General features: G+C 40.0%; 4 protein-coding genes across 4 annotated transcripts; all 4 read left to right on the top strand.

Annotated features, from left to right (window-relative positions):
- Window positions 1–894: 894 nt before the first annotated feature.
- LOC306927932 (collagenase 3-like) lies at window positions 895–4,082 on the top strand. The gene is made up of 10 exons (XM_079507819.1): window positions 895–1,021; window positions 1,286–1,533; window positions 1,677–1,825; window positions 1,938–2,066; window positions 2,206–2,367; window positions 2,484–2,610; window positions 2,724–2,857; window positions 2,951–3,110; window positions 3,198–3,301; window positions 3,734–4,082. The coding sequence occupies exons 1-10, from the start codon at window positions 923–925 to the stop codon at window positions 3,841–3,843; spliced, it is 1,422 nt and encodes a 473-aa protein (XP_079363945.1). The 5' UTR covers window positions 895–922; the 3' UTR covers window positions 3,844–4,082.
- A 1,890-nt stretch (window positions 4,083–5,972) lies between these two features.
- Window positions 5,973–6,743, top strand: LOC306927781 (proteasome subunit alpha type-3-like; the record flags this gene model as incomplete). The annotated part of the gene is made up of 1 exon (XM_079507633.1): window positions 5,973–6,743. The coding sequence occupies one exon, from the start codon at window positions 5,973–5,975 to the stop codon at window positions 6,741–6,743; it is 771 nt and encodes a 256-aa protein (XP_079363759.1).
- A 752-nt stretch (window positions 6,744–7,495) lies between these two features.
- LOC306927616 (translationally-controlled tumor protein homolog) lies at window positions 7,496–8,017 on the top strand (the record flags this gene model as incomplete). The annotated part of the gene is made up of 1 exon (XM_079507417.1): window positions 7,496–8,017. The coding sequence occupies one exon, from the start codon at window positions 7,496–7,498 to the stop codon at window positions 8,015–8,017; it is 522 nt and encodes a 173-aa protein (XP_079363543.1).
- Window positions 8,018–12,725: 4,708 nt separating this feature from the next.
- On the top strand, window positions 12,726–16,588 carry LOC306927931 (collagenase 3-like). The gene is made up of 10 exons (XM_079507818.1): window positions 12,726–12,829; window positions 13,030–13,280; window positions 13,454–13,602; window positions 14,409–14,537; window positions 14,661–14,822; window positions 14,949–15,078; window positions 15,197–15,333; window positions 15,447–15,609; window positions 15,749–15,852; window positions 16,321–16,588. The coding sequence occupies exons 1-10, from the start codon at window positions 12,734–12,736 to the stop codon at window positions 16,524–16,526; spliced, it is 1,527 nt and encodes a 508-aa protein (XP_079363944.1). The 5' UTR covers window positions 12,726–12,733; the 3' UTR covers window positions 16,527–16,588.
- The last annotated feature ends 1,336 nt before the right edge of the window (window positions 16,589–17,924 follow it).

Below are 17,924 nucleotides of genomic sequence, written 5' to 3'. Positions count from 1 at the left end.
ATACTATTACTGCATACTGTAGTCTTTGTTAATAAAGTAATAAAGTATAAAGAAAATAATAATGATAATGATGATTGACAACAACAGAATCAGCAACATAATCAGCAAAGTGCAACCATTTAAAATGAGAACGAAGATGTAATTGTTCAATACAATAAAACCTTCTTGACTTCTTGAGGATGCTGGTAAATAAGGCGCTGCAATAGTCCAGTCAACTTGAGAAAAAAGCATTGATCAATTTACCATCTGTGTGTACTAAATTCCTATTACAACACAATCTTTCAAGTATGGGTTTCTCACAATGTGGTTGATGGTCACCTTACTTGAGGCAATATATTGTGCAATTCCTTTCAGTGTCCAGCCATTAAAGAACCATTACTAAATTGTAGTTTTCCACTATTAATCTTTTTGAGCGGTGCCAACCACCTCCATTAACACACGCACGCACGCACGCACGCACGCACGCACGCACGCACGCACGCACGCACGCACGCATGCACGCACACACACACACACACACACACACACTGGAGGACCCTTATGTAAACAAGTCTGCTTTTCATGGTTTCAGCAGTTTCTGCATTGACTTAAGTGCTTTCGTTTGAAATATACCCCTGTGAATACAAATTTTGAGGCAGTCAACATGACAATTTCCCATTTCTGGTTTGATGTTGCCACTTTTTATGATTCAATATAATTATGTGTAGCACTACAGATAAAACGACTTACCACATGTCTTTACTGTGTCAACATAACTTTAGTTAAGTCATCAAAACGTCCTCTGTCATCGATTTAGGAAATTTCTGATTTCGATGACTCAAGTAGCTGTTGCTCAACTCTCCTGGTCATGCATGTATATAAACACACAGGAACACAACCAACCAACCAGGAACACAACCAACCAACCAGCCAAGCAAGAAACATGAACTCTCTCAGCCTATGCATTGTATTAAGCTTGGGAGCCACCGTTTATTTGCTGCCAATATCACAAGTCACTGTACAAGATGAAGATTTTGCAAAGGTAGGTAACCGTTCTGTACCTTAAAACTATTTAGAACTACCGGTGTTCTTTATGACAAAATTATTTTAAGTTAAACCTAATCTTCATGGTGTACATACCGCAGTATTCATATAAAGACAACTATATGTAAAGTCTTGTCTTAAATTAATTGTTAGACAGTGCTCAGTATTGACATAATATCAACATTTGTGACCCACTGACTGACCTTCATGTGATGTGTTATTCTGCCCGTCCATATCTAACCAGTAATGTAATGTGTTGCAGAGCTACCTGAAGAACTTCTTCAACCTGACAGAGGAAAACGGACCCACTGTCAGACGGGGCATCAGTCCGCTGACCAGTAAGCTCGGTGAAATGCAGAAGTTCTTTGGCCTTCAGATCACTGGAACACTGGACACTGACACAGTAGCGCTGATGAAGAAGCCTCGCTGTGGTGTTCCCGATGTCAAACTTTCTCGTTTCACCACCTTTGGAGGAGACCTCAAGTGGGAGAAAAACAGCCTTACCTACAGGTGGGAGACCACTGTGAACTCGGACACATGTACAGCCACACAAAATATAGATAGTGACAGATGCTTCCAGGTTTACAGGCATGTTTAAGACACAACAAACTGTTAGAATAATTCACATTGTTTTCATTTAATCTCTCCCACAGGATTGAGAACTACACTCCTGACATGCCTGTGTCTGAAGTAGATGACTCTATTGAGAGAGCTCTGCAAGTGTGGGCCAATGTTACCCCTCTGAGATTCACAAGAATCTACAGCGGCATCGCTGACATCATGATCTCTTTTGGCCGCCAATGTGAGTAGAAAATAACTATAATTTACCAAAAAGTAAAATAAATGATTTGTGTGAGTGCTAGAATGTAAGCATTGATTGAGTCACTCACATACTGTAACATTCTTGTTTAAAGCTCATGGGGATTACTATCCCTTTGATGGTCCAGATGGCACCTTAGCTCATGCCTTTGCACCATCCAGTGGCATCGGAGGAGATGCACATTTTGATGAAGATGAGAACTTCACCTTCAGTTCCAACAGAGGTGGGTTTGTTATCCTGAGGGCATTTATACAGAGTAATTCTATCCACTACCTTTCTTCTTTTCTGGCAATTAATAAACAACTACAATTCCTTGTCCCTCAGTATCCACAGCAGACCTGAAATGTGTTTCTTTCGTGCAGGTTATATCCTCTTCCTGGTAGCAGCCCATGAGTTTGGCCATTCCCTGGGTCTATCCCACTCCGATGACCCTGGCGCTCTCATGTATCCCGTATACAACTTCAGGACCCCAGACACCTTTGTTCTGCCCCGTGATGATGTTAAAGGCATCCAGTCTCTCTATGGTAAAATATTTAATGTGACCTGTTTTAAAAAAATAACCTGTTCTCCAAAAGTGATTTCCCTGGACTTACGCCAAAGTTCAGCTCTCTATATTTGATGATGTTGATTTGACATGTAGGTCCGAATATTGATGTGGGCCCCAATCCTGGACCCACGCCTCCCACCACCCCTGATGCATGTGACTCAACCATGGTCTTGGATGCTGTAACCACTCTGCGAGGGGAAATGCTCTTCTTCAAAGACAGGTATAACACTATATGACTGAAATGCAAGGATCGGAAAACAGCATTAGAAAAGCATTATGTTCTCTAGTGGCTTAATTGCTAAGCTGTAATGCTCTGGCATTATCTGTTGTCAGCATCTTCTGGCGAAGCTACCCACAGCGCGTCACACCCGAGCAGAGTCTCATCACAAGCTTCTGGCCCAGTGCTCCTGCCAACATCGATGCTGCTTATGAGAGTCGTCAGTCAGACAGAGTCTACCTCTTTAAAGGTACAAGCTCTCTTCATCTTCAAAGCACTCAATCATATATAAAGTGTACACATGTTTACACATATTAAAAACACTTCTCTAATTATTATCCAGGTAATGAGGTGTGGGCCTTCAATGGCTACGATCTTGTGCCAGGCTATCCCAAAGACCTCACCAGTTTTAGTTTACCCAGAGATGTAAGGAATGTTGATGCTGCCCTCTACGATGAAGCAACACGCAAGACGTTATTCTTTGTTGGTGACAACTACTATAGGTATGCTCAGAAGACAGAGTTGAGAGTTAATACTGAACGAGTTAAGAATAGAGAATCATAGTCTCATTATCATTTGTGTTGCTTCAGTTACGATGAGGCCAGTGAGACGATGGATGAGGGATTCCCCAGACTGGTGGATGAGTTGCTTCCAGGCATGACCAGCAAGGTGACAGCAGCCTTCCAATACAGAGGTGGGTGATATTTAAACAACAGATAATGTCTAATAATTACGTACATGGCCCAACCTTTAGCAATAGTTATTTAGGTAAGTACAGTAACTATTGTAGTTGGCAGGCACTTCAGGGTTTTAGAGGAGCTTCTGATGTCATGCACACAGTGGCAAGAATTCTAATTGGTCTATATGTTTGTGGCGACATGTAGGGATAAATACATAGTACACACGGTACAATGCATCCATACTGTAAAGATAAAGCATGTATTATATGGCTAGGTCTAGCAAAGCGTACAGAAATGAGAAAATCACCTAAATGACCAATATCAATTTTGTGCTGTTAGTACAAAACAGTGTCTCACTGACATGATCACCTTGTCTTTCTCTTTCTGTCTGTTTCATTAGTGGTGTCCACTGATATTTAACTTTATTCTTTGCATTTGTCCCCTAGGTTTCACCTATGTGTACAGTGGACCTCTGATGTTTGAGTACAGCCTGAGGAGTGGGAGGCTGTTCCGTGTGCTGAGGAACAGATACTTCCTGCGTTGCAATAACTATTAGATCATCTGAGTCTTTTAAGAAGGCCCTGTGAATGACAATGTATCAGTATTATTATTTGATCAGTCACATTATTATATACATTTTAATCAAATCTAATTTATATTGTTACATCATTTATTTAAGTGTACAAACATATATTTTAAGATTGTATAAAAAAAACTTGAATAAAAGTTTATGTGATGTTGTTTTGTAGCCTATGTCAAAATGTATGTTGAAAATTAAACGCAAACTATAATGGATTCAAAGTGCTCTTGTGGTTTATTATCTAGTATACTGTTATAATTTAGACTGATAATTGGCGATTTACTGTGCCTTTCTAAGGTTCAACTGTATTTTTATTGGCAGCCCTTTGAAAACAGATTATCTGGCACCATCTTCTGGCGGAACAGAGAAAAACAAGGACTTGCTCTAAGAGAGTCTGTTACAATTACTTGTAAAATAATGACACTCAAAATGAAATCAAGTCACACATTTGAATTATTTGATTTGGATCTGCACAAAAAGTGTGATACATAATAGATCCAAACACTCATCAGAAGAAGGTTACATTACATCAAACCAGATACAACTGCTGCACATGCTAATTAACACATGGGAAAACAGATAGCATATTGATGACTACCGGTATATAAAAAATATATATTTGTTCCGTTAGCCACTCAAGGATAAATGAAACATTGTCTTCTCCAGATAGACAGACTGCCCATAATAGCTGAGACAAAACATTATTTAGCCAACTTCTTTGCATTTGTCTTTTGCAACCCTCCCGGAGCACAGGTTTGTGATTGTGAATAACGTGGCCCAGACACGCAAACACAAGGACAATAAGTTGACAGTTATATCCCAAGCCCATATACGGTCCACCAAAGGCTGGACGTTTGATTTGTTCATATATGCCAATTTGATTAAGTTCATATACAAATCAAATGGGCAGCAGGGCAGCCTATTTTAAAGATAGTAACACAGTTTATACTTTTGGCATGCATTTCATTGGATATATTAGCATTTTACAGGTATTTCAATAGGCTACATATGCCTTAGTAATAAAATAAAGTCATTTTGAGGCATTCATCATTGCCAAACAATGAATTAATTTCCAGGTGATAATTTATGACATACATTACACATATACCATATATAGCTTTATTTATTCATAAAGAAGTTATTAAATAGTATGCATTACATCATTGAGAGAAATGGCAGGTGCAGGCCTTGTAGGCCTACTGGTACTGTCATTCTGTAAGTGTAAACCATCAAAGGTGTCTGTATTTTTTAGCTTTGCCAAAACATGCTCAGGCAGACATATGCTGAGATCCGCTATCATTTTAGTTAGCATGAACTCCTTCAGTTGGCCAGTCTTATATGCTACATGTGGACAATGAACTGGCCATCATGCTATACAATTGTATCAAGTTTGTACTACTGATGAACATGCCACACTACATTTCATTGTTTTCATTGTTTGACAAGCTTTGAGTACATATAAGTAGCCTACAGTCTGTCACTCTGGTTCCTGTAATGGTGGCAGTCCTTTTTTTGAGGGGCGCTATATACAGCTTTTGTCCCCACATGTCTCAAGATTTGCCATTGACAATGAAAGGGGAATTCAGGTCAAATATCCGCTAAATCTTGTCCCCACTGCACGTCTCAAGATTTGCCATTGACATTGAACGGAGAAATTAGGTCAAAATTCCGCTAAATATGACGTAAATTAAACATCAAAACATTAAACGCCATTGACATTGAAGGGAAAATGTACGTCATATGTAAACGGGAAAATCAGCTAACCAATCACAGGCAACAGGCATTCTGATTGGCCAGTATGCATGATGATGTGAGCGCCCCTCACTTCACAGTTCACACGTGTGTGATTTATTTTTTACATAACCCCTCCTTCCTTCGTGCCCTCTCAGTGTGACATCAAAAGTGACATCACAGTGACATCAAAGGCAGATAAAAAGGGCGGCCTGGAGGGTTGAATGGTCTGTTCTTTCGTCCCAGTAGGGTAACTATCAGGCTTCTTTCCCGATTATCCAACAAAACGCCAAAACCTCACCAAGTTTTCACTGGAGGAGCTGGCTCACCGACTGAGGGATAGCTGAATTTCAGCACTTACATTTTCAACCAAAATGAGTTCTATTGGCTCAGGGTATGACCTCTCTGCCTCTACCTTTTCTCCAGATGGTAGGGTGTTCCAGGTGGAGTACGCCATGAAGGCTGTGGAGAACAGCAGCACAGCCATAGGAATTCGCTGTAAAGATGGGGTTGTGTTTGGGGTGGAGAAACTGGTTCAGTCTAAACTTTACGAAAAAGGTTCTAACAAACGCATCATCAACATAGACAGACATGTTGGCATGGCTGTAGCGGGTCTGCTGGCAGATGCTCGCGCTCTGTCTGAGATTGCCAGAGAAGAGGCCTCTAACTTCAGATCTAACAATAAATATGACATCCCTCTGAAGCACCTGTCTGACAGAGTGGCCATGTACGTTCATGCCTACACGCTGTACAGTGCTGTCAGGCCCTTCGGCTGCAGCTTCATCATGGGCTCTTACGATAAAGATGAAGGTCCTCAACTCTTCATGGTGGACCCCTCGGGGATCTCCCATGGTTACTGGGGCTGTGCCATTGGGAAAGCCAAGCAGGCGGCCAAGACTGAGATTGAAAAACTGCAAATGAAAGACCTGACCTGTAGGGAGCTGGTGAAGGAGGTTGCTAAAATTATCCACATTGTCCATGATGAGGTCAAAGACAAGGCCTTTGAACTGGAACTCAGCTGGGTGGGAGAGGTCACGAAGGGACGACACGAGCTGGTTCCCAAAGACATCAGAGAGGAGGCTGAGAAATACGCCAAGGATTCTTTGGAGGAAGAGGATGACTCTGATGAAGATGTAAACATGTAAACATAGCTGACTGACTCGTAATCAGAATCATAATTACCTTTATTGTCACATTTACAAAGTAAAAGTGGGTTGTTTTATCCACAAAGGTAAGAAGGGGGGGTCAAGGGGAATGGAGATCAAGAAAAAGAAACAAAGTCCAAAATCTACATATTTATATTGACTGAACCCACAACATGCATGCACACACATCCTCTTCCATGAGAGAATTATTATCCTATCAGTCTGAAGGCCTGGGATGGAGATTGTGTTTCACCACATAAGTGTATTCTGGGTAGTAGGGAGACCGGCCTGACGGAGATTATTTTGTTGTGTTTTCTAATTCATGGACCATTTATGTCCTTTTTTTTTTGCTTTGACAAACTTCAACCTGGACAACAGAGAAAAAACTACATTCTGCCAGGAGGCATGCATGCCCCAACGGAAACAACCACCCACCAGATAATAATACTTACACTGTCTGCCACAGGAATGTCAGCCTGTCTGGCTAGGTGTTTCTACTCCACGCAGTGGTCTCCTGACCTATGCTATTGTCTATACATGGTCATGTCCATTCTCTAAATATGGTTATCTCTGTTGTCTAAATATGGTTATGTCTATAGTATATAGGTATGTCGCACCCATATTCTGTGGACAGTCGCACCCGATACAGATGCAGAGCAGTTCGACGAGGGAAGAAAGAGAACATCTTTTGATCAAATAAATTAAAAATAATAATAGGTATAATAATACCAAATACCAAAACCACAGCAAACATGATCATCTACAAGGATATCATTACGGGCGATGAGATGTTCTCAGACGTTTACAGAATCTCAGATAAAGGGGTCATCATGGAGGTCGAGGGAAAGCAGGTCAGCCGGTCAGAGGGCGATATTGATGGCGCCCTACTGGGAGCCAACGAATCCAAAGATCCAAGTGAACTGGACATGTGTGACGGCCTGGAGAGCTCCATAGTCAGTGGAGTGGACATAGTCCTCAACCACAAACTGCAGAAGACTAACTATGACAAAGCCAGCTACATCATTCACATCAAGGAATACATGAAGGCGGTCAAGCAAAGACTGGCGGAGAGCGATCCAGAAAGAGTGAAGCCCTTCATGGCAGGCGCCCAGGAGGAGGTGAAGAAGATTCTCGCGAACTTTAAGAACTACGACTTCTTCATGGGAGAGTCCATGTCTGGGGAAGGCATGGTTGCCCTACTGGACTACCGTGAAGATGGCATCACACCATACATGGTCGTCTTCAAAGACGGCTTGGAGCAAGAAAAATGCTAAAGAATCCGGAACCTTCTGTTTTTCGATTGTCTGCTGAACACGGGATAAACCATTATTCACATTTTGGCCCTCAAATCTAAGGCCAGAGGTCAGGTGAAAGTGTTAGTGTCGAATTACTTTATGACTGAAGAGGAATGCCATTTTCGCAGTCATTTAGATTCCCCTCAATTGTGGCCCAATGCCAGGTATTATTCCAAATGTAAAACTGCTGTGTTTTTTAGGCATTGTGCCACTAGAAAGATATAAGAGAATGGCAATACATTGAGCATGACCACCCATTTTAAGCAACATAAATCACTGTGGTAACGGTGAACGGGAGCCAAGAAAAGATTGTCCCACAACAATCCATGGCCCCAAGTGAGGAAAAACCAACATTACTACTAGAGATGTAGATGTGAAAGCTGCCTGCCATTATAGCAGACCTGAACCCCAGATGCACTGACCCCCCGTGTTTCCCAAACTCTTATGGGTCATGAGTAAAATATAATACGAAAAATGTTTCCTACAGTTGTTTACTAAATATTTCAAAAGAATTTCATAACTAAAAACAATTTAAAAATAAATTAAAGAACGTATACAAGAAACAGTGAAAATAGCCATTCCACAAGCTCACAAAACGCTGTTATGTGTCACTTCTGAAATAGAGCTTACTGGTAAGTTATTAATCCATTATAATTTTACCATTAATTTTGGCTCCCCGAGAGACGGCAGGAAACTAAATTACTGCAAAGAGGTCTGTCTACCTTCTCTCCAGAAAATGTTGATGTTTTTTCCCCTCAGATTTACAGTAAGCTCATGCTTTGCCTTTTTTTCCCCTTTGTGGACACTACCATCTTGAGGAAGAAGGTGTCATTTCAAAGATCATTGCTGAAGTGTTTTACAGAATAAGAAAGAATAAAGAAACATTTGTCTCCTTTTTCTGAACTGACATGAATCCTGTATGATTCAAAGCGTAATTCTACGGTTCAACCTTTCGCATTTTACGTGCCCCTGTGGTCAGACGTCAAAGCAATGTGGATGTTCAACTGGGCCAGTCTTACGTATGTTCCCTCGTCAGCCCTATGTTCCCTTGATGTTTTTTTTTCCCCTACAGGACATCGTCCTGTAGTGTTGATAAATTATTTTTGTTGGGGCTGTTCTGATTGGATTCAAATGGTAGTGTGACCTAAAAAATAATTTCTTTACTGGAGCGATGACAACTGTTACTGAACAAACACTTCTATAGATTATATTTTTAACCAGAAAATATCACTTACAGCACCTTTAATCAGATTTTAGATTAGCAATATAAAACAATATACTGTTTGAGCCATGTCCATCCTTCCACCCATGTCTACATTTGACATGATGACACACATAGATTGAATCTTGGGAAATTCCAGGGGTGTCTGAGCTTTTAAGCGTTGTGCAACAGTTGTACAACCCATTGTAAGTAGCAACTCCCAGCACTGCACAATCTTTATGGAGGCTCAGTTTTGTTTGTTTTCTCTTGTGTAGCTACTTCGATGAGGCTGCATGGCCATGTAGCCTCGGTCCCAGGCTTACTAGATCTGCGAAAAGATGGCCATGTGGCCATGTGAATGTGACTGCCAGTCACAACTTCAAGTAGCTATACTTTAAGTATACCCATGTAACCTAGTAACCTATATTGTTTAGCAATGTATGCATGTTCCACAAAGTGTTTTGCATTAAATAGGTGTTTCTACTGCACGCAGTGGTCTCCTATGAGGGCAGCTCCTCTCTTTAATGCATATCCCACATTTGTCCACTTTAACCCCAGGAACATTTGCCAAAAATACCTGATACAAACTCACAACGCATTGTTGTGAGCTTGTAGATCGCCACTCGGCAATCTTTTTTGCATGGAGAGGGGAAACAAAGCTGTCCAAGTAGCCTCCAGAGCCAAAGTCTAATATTTCCCCTGGTCCATAGGGATGTCCCTTTGGTCTAGTGCAGGGGTGCCCAAAAGGTAGATCGTGATCTACCAGTATCACAATGGCTGTGCAGGTAGATCACATGACATGGCCCTAAAAATTAATAATAACAAAAAAAAAAATCTTTGGTGGGTAGATCTTGTTGTGCTGGTCATTTTTAAAGTAGCTCTCAAGTCTAATACTGGACTTTCACACGGGAGACCAGAGTTCGAATCCTGGGCGTTACATGTGCGATGCGTGCATGTGTGTTGTAACTGAAGCAAACCTGTATATAGGATGGACAATTAGGGGAGTGATTATATCTATTTCACAAATAGTTTAGTGTTGTAATTTTACAATTTAAGCATGGCAGATGCTCTTTATCCAGAGCGATTTACAGTAAGCAAGGTAAACACTTAGATCAAATGGATAGAGATCATGGCATTATTTTATTAAAACATAATCTCTTGTAATTGTAGTTGATTTTGATGATGATATTTAAAATGGTTTCAGCGTACAATAAAATGCATAATTCATACATTTCTTTATTATTAAAATAATGACAAATATAATGCGTTTTAACAGTTGCATGGAAAATCATTGGGGAAGTGCGTCTTCATCTTTTCATGAATAAAGTAATAAAGTGTAAATAGAATGCTTAATGGTTTAATGGATGCTAAATCTTGAGACTTAAGTATGGCTCTTACATAATATGCTGTAAAATTCTAGTCTGGTTAACCACATTTCAGGAATGGAATGTGATTGGTGTGGTTATAACCACCAGTAACTTGCTGTGTAATTTTGAGTTGTGCTTTATGGGTTTAGAGTTCAATATCATTGATGATTTGTTTACTGTACTAATGTTGCTCTGGTGGGGGAAGTCTGGAGCTCTCTGGTGGAGCTGTTTCCCCCACGACCCGACTACGGAAAAGCGGTTGAAGATGGATGGATAGATGATGGATTTGTTTACTGCACTGCGTAACATGATTCATTGGCATGAAGCCAAAGTACCATGAAGGAGCCAAAGACGAAAATCACTCGAGACAATGAAACAGGATAATTGTTTGTAAAGACATGAGACAACATGTTTCAATTGGGCCAGCAGCAGTTGGCTGGAGTTAAAGGTGAGGTCCAGAAATACCTGGTGGGGGAAGAAAAGAATGTGAAAACCCCCATTCTTAAGCCCTATAGCCCTCTCCTCAACTCAGCTTCTTTATAGGCACACAAGGTGTGGAGGAGCACTTCACCCATTTTCAACCTTATCTTCATATAATGAGGTCCAAAAATACCTGGTGGGGGAAGAAAATAATGTGAAACCCCCCATTCTTAAGCCCTATAGCCCTCTCCTCGACTCACCTTATCTTCATATAATTGGTCATCACCAATTAATAAGATGGCACGATTTCTGTCTACTCACTCTGTTTCTCATTGGTGGGCTATGGACAGTTCAGAATGCCTACCAATGTTTGATGAATTCCTGTTCTGTCTATAGAAGTGTCTATTTGTACGTCTCTAAATGTTTTGATGATTTGAACATGGTGGACCCTGTTGGAAACAAGTGTAATGCTTAATTGGGTCGTCCACTCACAGTTAACAGCCTTTGTATTGAGTTTGTGCTTGAAATGTACTGTAATTCTGCAAACTGTTAATAAATTCTTCAATCAATCAATCAATCAATCATCTTTGGGGATTCCAAGCTAATATAGAAACTACAGCCTTGCTCTTCCTGGAAAGTTAGCATGCTGAAATAGAAGTCATCAATAAAATGTACTCACAAGCACACAAGCTCACAATGACAATGTAAGCTTTTAGATAATTTTGTTGTATTTTTTTATATACCTGTATTTATATATATTTATGAAAGTTTTGTCCTACTGTTTAATGGCATGCCCATATAGGGACGCCAGAGTTAATGTGGTTAAAACAAAATCAAATGAATGAATGAATGAATGAATTAATGAATTAATGAATGAATGAATGAATGAATGAATTAATTAATTAATTAATTAATTAATTAATTAATTAATTAATGAAATTAAATATTCTGTCATGGTTGAGCAAGGAGGATTGCAAATTGACCCTATACTAACTCAAAACATAGTAACAAAAGTGTGTGGTTGTACTGGTCAGACAGGCAGCTCAAAACCTCTTGAAAACAAACTAATCACTGTTTTCTTTACGTTATCCTTTTTTTTTATTTTTTACTATTGCTTACTATTGTGGATTGTACAGATAATTAGACATAAATCAACATGTCAACCAAACTTATAGTATAACTACCGGTATAATTGTATTGCAACACATTTGTTAGTTGTTGAAAGACAATTATAACTACAAGAGTAGTCTCAGGCATTTAGTATTATCAGGAAGTGGAATGTGAATACAATTAAAAAGCCTTCATTGGGACATGGTTATTCAGATAAAAAATGTCAACATGTTTCAACCTCGCTGGTGTTCATCCATCATGCCTTAATGAAGATACAGGTCTAAACATGTTGTTTGTTGGCATGTCACAATGTAAAGGCTTTTTAATTGTATTCACATTCTTCCTTTTGATATTTATTGAATGCCGGGGACTTAGAGTACTCTGAAAATCTAGTTAAAAGTTAAATGTTTGTTTCGCCCACCCACAGTCCACCGTTCATTGGGGGGAAACCTATTTATCAAAACTTCCTCTATTATCCACATGGATCATGTTTCTGGTTTCAATGACTCATGTAGGTGGTGCTCAACTCTTTACGAGTAGGCTATATATAAGACCTGCCTGCCCCACAGAAACTCAGGATGCAACTAACCAAGAAGCATGAACTCTTTCAGCCTGTTCATTCTAAGCTTGGCAACTGCAGTTTATGCTCTGCCTATACCAGACAATGCTGTAAAAGATGATGATTTAGCAGAGGTAGGTATCTACTCTGTAGCTTACAATATACTTTTTATTTTTATGATAAGTTTGAGAGTAATTGACACTCTATTATACACAGATTCACCTCAGTATTCCTGTAAATCAACACAGAATTTCTGCATCCATATTCTTGCCTTCATGTTTGTTATCTTGTCACTCCATATCCATCTGTCATATCTATGTAATATGTGTTGCAGAGCTACCTGAAGAACTTCTTCAACATGACAGAGGAGGATGGTCCTATAAAGTCCAGATCGGGGAACAACCCAATGACCAGCAAGCTTGGTGAAATGCAGAGGTTCTTTGGGCTTAACATCACTGGAGAGCTGGACACTGAGACGATAGCGCTGATGAAGAAGTCTCGCTGTGGTGTTCCCGATGTCACTGTTTCTCGTTTCACCACCTTTGGAAGAAACCTCAAGTGGGAGAAAAAGGACATTACCTACAGGTGAGGGATCTATGCAAACATGTACAGACATGCACATCCCCTCTTATCCAAGGTGGGATAAATACTAGGGATTCTTCCAGGTTCTAGACAAGTTTACATACAAAACCTTCCGCTTTTAGACAATTTACAAACAACTGTGTGCCTGTGCATTTATCTTTCTATCTGACCCGCAGGATTGTGAACTACACCCCTGACATGTCTAAGTCTGAAATAGATGACACCATGGCGAGTGCTCTAAAAGTGTGGGCCAACCATACCCCTCTGAGATTCACAAAGATTGATAGAGGCACCGCTGACATCATGATTTCATTTGGCAGCGACTGTAAGTATAAAATAACACTCATTTACCAAATAGAAGTGTCAAATCTATACCCCAAATGAACCACAGAGTCCACTGTAATTATGTTTGTGTTGTATGCATGCTTTGATAATATTCATATTAATGAATAAGGATGACAGTGTGTGGAACTGTAGGACAATGTTTGACTTCAGGATAAGAGCAGATACTGTATATTGTGTGTGTGTGTTACTGTTGACATCTCCAGTTGTAGGAGCACAAGTTGGTGCACGTTATAAGACATTTCTCCATCAGTAGATGGCTTGGAGTAGGTAGATTTCATCCCTGTTCAAAAAAACAGTAGCAAAAACATGACAGACATGCAAAGGCAAGGTGTTGTTCTGTGCTAAAATCATGGTAGCATTGTATATTTAATGTGGAAAGGAGAGACACCCGCACACTGCCACTTGCTGGGTTCAGAGCATTTATTGAGCATTTATCTTTAGAAGCCTTTATTGGCTTCTTTAGAAGCCTGAGGAAGGTTGCAAGACCGAAACGTTGCTTCAATAAATGATCTGAACCCAGCAAGTGGCAGTGTGCGGGTGTCTCTCCTTTCACATTGCCTCGTCATCATCACACCTGCTCCAAATTACCTACCGGGTGTGCGGAAGTCATCTCTCTATATACATTGTATATTTGACATATGAATCACAGAGAATCCTAGCCCTGCTACTGTATGTTAGCCGTAGACCTAGGAGGAACTTAAATAGCATTGATTGAACATGCTTTAATTTGACTAGGCCTATATTTCTTATTAACAGTCGCTCACATAAATATGTTCTTGTTTAAAGCGCATGGTGATTATTACCCCTTCGATGGGCCAGGTGGCACCTTAGCTCATGCCTTTGCACCATCCAATGGCATCGGAGGAGATGCACATTTTGATGAGGATGAGAAATTCACTTTCAAGTCCAGCAGAGGTGAGTTTGTTAACCAGTGGACAATTATAGCCGATAGACAAATCCACAGAGCAGCAATCAAAACTGCAGTGTCAAGCAGAGTCTTTCTATAACTATAAGTTTTGTGTTTTTTCTTTAATGCAGGTTTTGTCCTCTTCATGGTAGCAGCCCATGAGTTTGGCCATTCGCTGGGTCTATCCCACTCTGATGACCCTGGCGCGCTCATGTACCCCACTTACAGCTATATGAACCCAGACAAATTTGTTCTGCCCCGTGATGACGTTAATGGTATCCAGTCTCTCTATGGTAAAAACATTTTCTTTTCTATTATTTTATGTTAATATATATATAAAATGGCCCAAATCCTAAATGTATTCCTGCAGGACTTATGCTTAAGTTCAGCTATCTATATTATGTTGATTTGACCTGCAGGTGCTAATACTGATGTAAGCCCAGGTAAGCCTGGACCCAAGCCCCCCACCACCCCTGATGCATGTGACTCAACCATGGTCTTGGATGCTGTAAGCACACTGCGAGGGGAAATGATCTTCTTCAAAGACAGGTATAATACTTACACCTCAGATGACCAAGAATCAGAAAAATAGCATAATAATGCCATTGCTTTCTCATGGCTTAGATGCTAAGCTGTAATGCTCTGACATTATCTGTTTCATTATCAGCTTCTTCTGGCGAAGCTCCCCACGGAGCAGCAACCCACCACAGCAGCATCTCATCTCAAACTACTGGCCCAATGGTCCTGACAGCATCGATGCGGCTTATGAGAGTCATAAGTCAGACATAACCTACTTCTTTAAAGGCATGCGTTCTCTTCATCTTCCTACAGCACTTCATCAATCCATTAGTGTATTTTGAAGTGTACACTACACAGGTTTACACATTACAAACTCTTCTTGTACTTTTCTTTTCCAGGTCGCAGAGTATGGGCATTCTCTGGCTACGATCTTGTGCAGGACTACCCCAAAGACCTCACCCATTTCCGTTTACCCAGCAGAGATGTAAAGAACATCGATGCTGCCCTCTACGATGAACATACACGCAAGACGTTATTCTTTGTTGGTGACAACTACTATAGGTATGCTCAGAAGACGGTATACATTTTCATGATATTGTATCAGATACATGTGTTCTACAGTATGTTGTTCGTTTCTCTGATCATGAGTGAATGAGAACCGTGAATCATATTCTCATCATCATTATTTGTGTTGCTTCAGTTACGATGAAGCCAGTGAGACGATGGACAGGGGATTCCCCAAACCAGTGAACGAGTTGTTCCCATATGTTGACGGCAAGGTGACAGCAGCCTTCCAATACAGAGGTGAGTCAGGGTTAGGGTTAGGGTTAGGGTTAGGGTTGACGGCAAGGTGACAGCAGCCTTCCAATACAGAGGTGAGTCACCCTGACACAGTGATTACCACAACATGACAGACACATCCTATGAACCAAGTTATTTTAACCGAATGCATTGCAAATCAAATATGTCTATAAGTACAGTATAGTATACTGTTAGGATAATGTTAGTGTGTGTAGCCCTAATTATTAATATTATGATATGATAAGTAGGGGAATAATTAATGCTCCATCTCTTATTATCACGGTGGAGCAATTGCTTCAAGTGCTCAGGTGCCAGTGAGTGACATGTACATGTACTGTATGTGTGTGTGTGTGTGTGTGTGTGTGTGTGAGAAACAACATGAATTCCCTGTCTATCTTTTTTGTTGCACCTTCGTTCGTGGCATCATCTGATACTTAACTTTATTTTTTTGCAACCCTTTATCCCCTATAGGTTACACCTATGTGTACGGTGGACGCTACATGTATGAGTACTACATGCCGACTAGGAGGCTGTTCCGTGTGCTGAGGAACAGCTACTGGCTGCGTTGCGCTCATGGTCTAGGAGCACAAGCAACTGACTCGGTATCACATTTATATATGCCTCATTGGGCATTGCTAGCTTTTTGTTTTGTTGTAACTTTCATGGCGGCCAAGTAGCCTAATAGGCAACACAATCTCATTTACAGCGAAATAGTAGCTACACTAAAACCTATTTCTCATTAGAGGTGAGAAATAAGCAATGCAGAAACATAAGCATGATTCATATGTGAGTCTGCTTTGATCTTTTGACCGGATTGTAGAGATGCTGTGTTGCATAAAGCCCAAACCACACCAAAGGGTCGGGTAGGGGTTTTTTTAAGGTCAACCACACCAATGCAACTCCTTGCAACTCAAGTTGAATTAAACCAACTTCATGCAAGATCACAACGTGTCGTGCTGCGACACGTTGTGAGCTTGTAGATCGGCTATTTTCAGCAAGTGTAAAATCAGCCATTTTAGTTGACTAAATCAACCGTAGATTTATTTAGTTGACTAAAATATTTAGTCAACTAAAACTAGACTAACACTAAAACATTCCAGGTGACTATGTGACTAAATGAAGTTTCATTCCAAAGACTATAACTAAAATAGAAATGTTCAGCCAAAAACAACACTGTGAATGTCAATTCATGTAATATGTTTATTACCATTATTAAGCTGTCTAGACATATTGGTATCTATATATGGATATATGTTTTGGATTTAGGTACTATACTGCTGTTATTTTTAATTAATTGTGTGTAGATATGAATACAGAATACTGTATGAATAGCCTATCACTGATATATACTACTGCTCTTGACCTATATGTATACAAAAGAAACGTAATATGTAAATTGAATACCAGAGTGGGTAACTGGATGATAGGCAAGGCATCCATAATATTGTCATGTATGGATTTTCTAAACCTCTTTTTTCTTCTTCTTCATTTTTACTCCTTATTTCAAATGGCTAGGCCTATATAGTAGTAGTATGTCCTTGCTTTGTCCAAAACATTTTTTTTTAAATTTCTGCTCAGTATGTGCTTTTTTATTTTTTGTTGTCCTACTTTTTGTGTTTTTAATACATATATATTTTTTCGTTTCTTGTTTTTTGTTTTTAATATAAATACATTCACATCATATGTAATGTAAAGACATTACCGGCACAACAATTAACTGTCAACTTTCCCATGGAAAGAACTATCATATTATGCATGTATGTATATAAACTGTTGTGCAAATAAAATAAAATAATAAAAATAAAATACTGTATAACATATAAGTTCCTTAATAACCCCATCGCTCATTGCATAGCCTACACATTACATGTAGGCCTATTGCTCTTGCAGAAGTCAGGACTCATGATTCATGAACCACTGTTATGAAATAACAATAAGGCTGTTCTCCTCAGTAATTATGGGTATACATGATGATAGTAGATGCATTGGGTAAGTGATAAAACCAAAGCCAGTGGCAGTACTGAGGCATAGCCAGAGGGAGCTCCACTGATCTTACCCCCCCCCCCCCCCCCCCA

The sequence above is a fragment of the Electrona antarctica genome, assembly GCF_951216825.1.
Source record: "Electrona antarctica genome assembly, chromosome: 8".
In the NCBI taxonomy this organism is placed as follows: domain Eukaryota; kingdom Metazoa; phylum Chordata; class Actinopteri; order Myctophiformes; family Myctophidae; genus Electrona; species Electrona antarctica.
Note: the sequence above shows the minus strand (reverse complement) of the source record. Positions and strands in the feature narration are given on the sequence as shown.

What these genes read in the sequence shown, in the direction of transcription:
- LOC306927932 (XM_079507819.1), top strand. Translation starts at nt 923, where the DNA reads ATGAACTCTCTCAGCCTATGCATTGTATTAAGCTTGGGAGCCACCGTT. An exon ending in AAGATGAAGATTTTGCAAAG is followed by an intron (nt 1,022 to 1,285) that starts GTAGGTAACCGT and finishes AATGTGTTGCAG; the next exon opens with AGCTACCTGAAGAACTTCTT. An exon ending in GTTGGTGACAACTACTATAG is followed by an intron (nt 3,111 to 3,197) that starts GTATGCTCAGAA and finishes GTGTTGCTTCAG; the next exon opens with TTACGATGAGGCCAGTGAGA.
- LOC306927931 (XM_079507818.1), top strand. Translation starts at nt 12,734, where the DNA reads ATGAACTCTTTCAGCCTGTTCATTCTAAGCTTGGCAACTGCAGTTTAT. An exon ending in AAGATGATGATTTAGCAGAG is followed by an intron (nt 12,830 to 13,029) that starts GTAGGTATCTAC and finishes TATGTGTTGCAG; the next exon opens with AGCTACCTGAAGAACTTCTT. An exon ending in TGGTATCCAGTCTCTCTATG is followed by an intron (nt 14,823 to 14,948) that starts GTAAAAACATTT and finishes TTTGACCTGCAG; the next exon opens with GTGCTAATACTGATGTAAGC.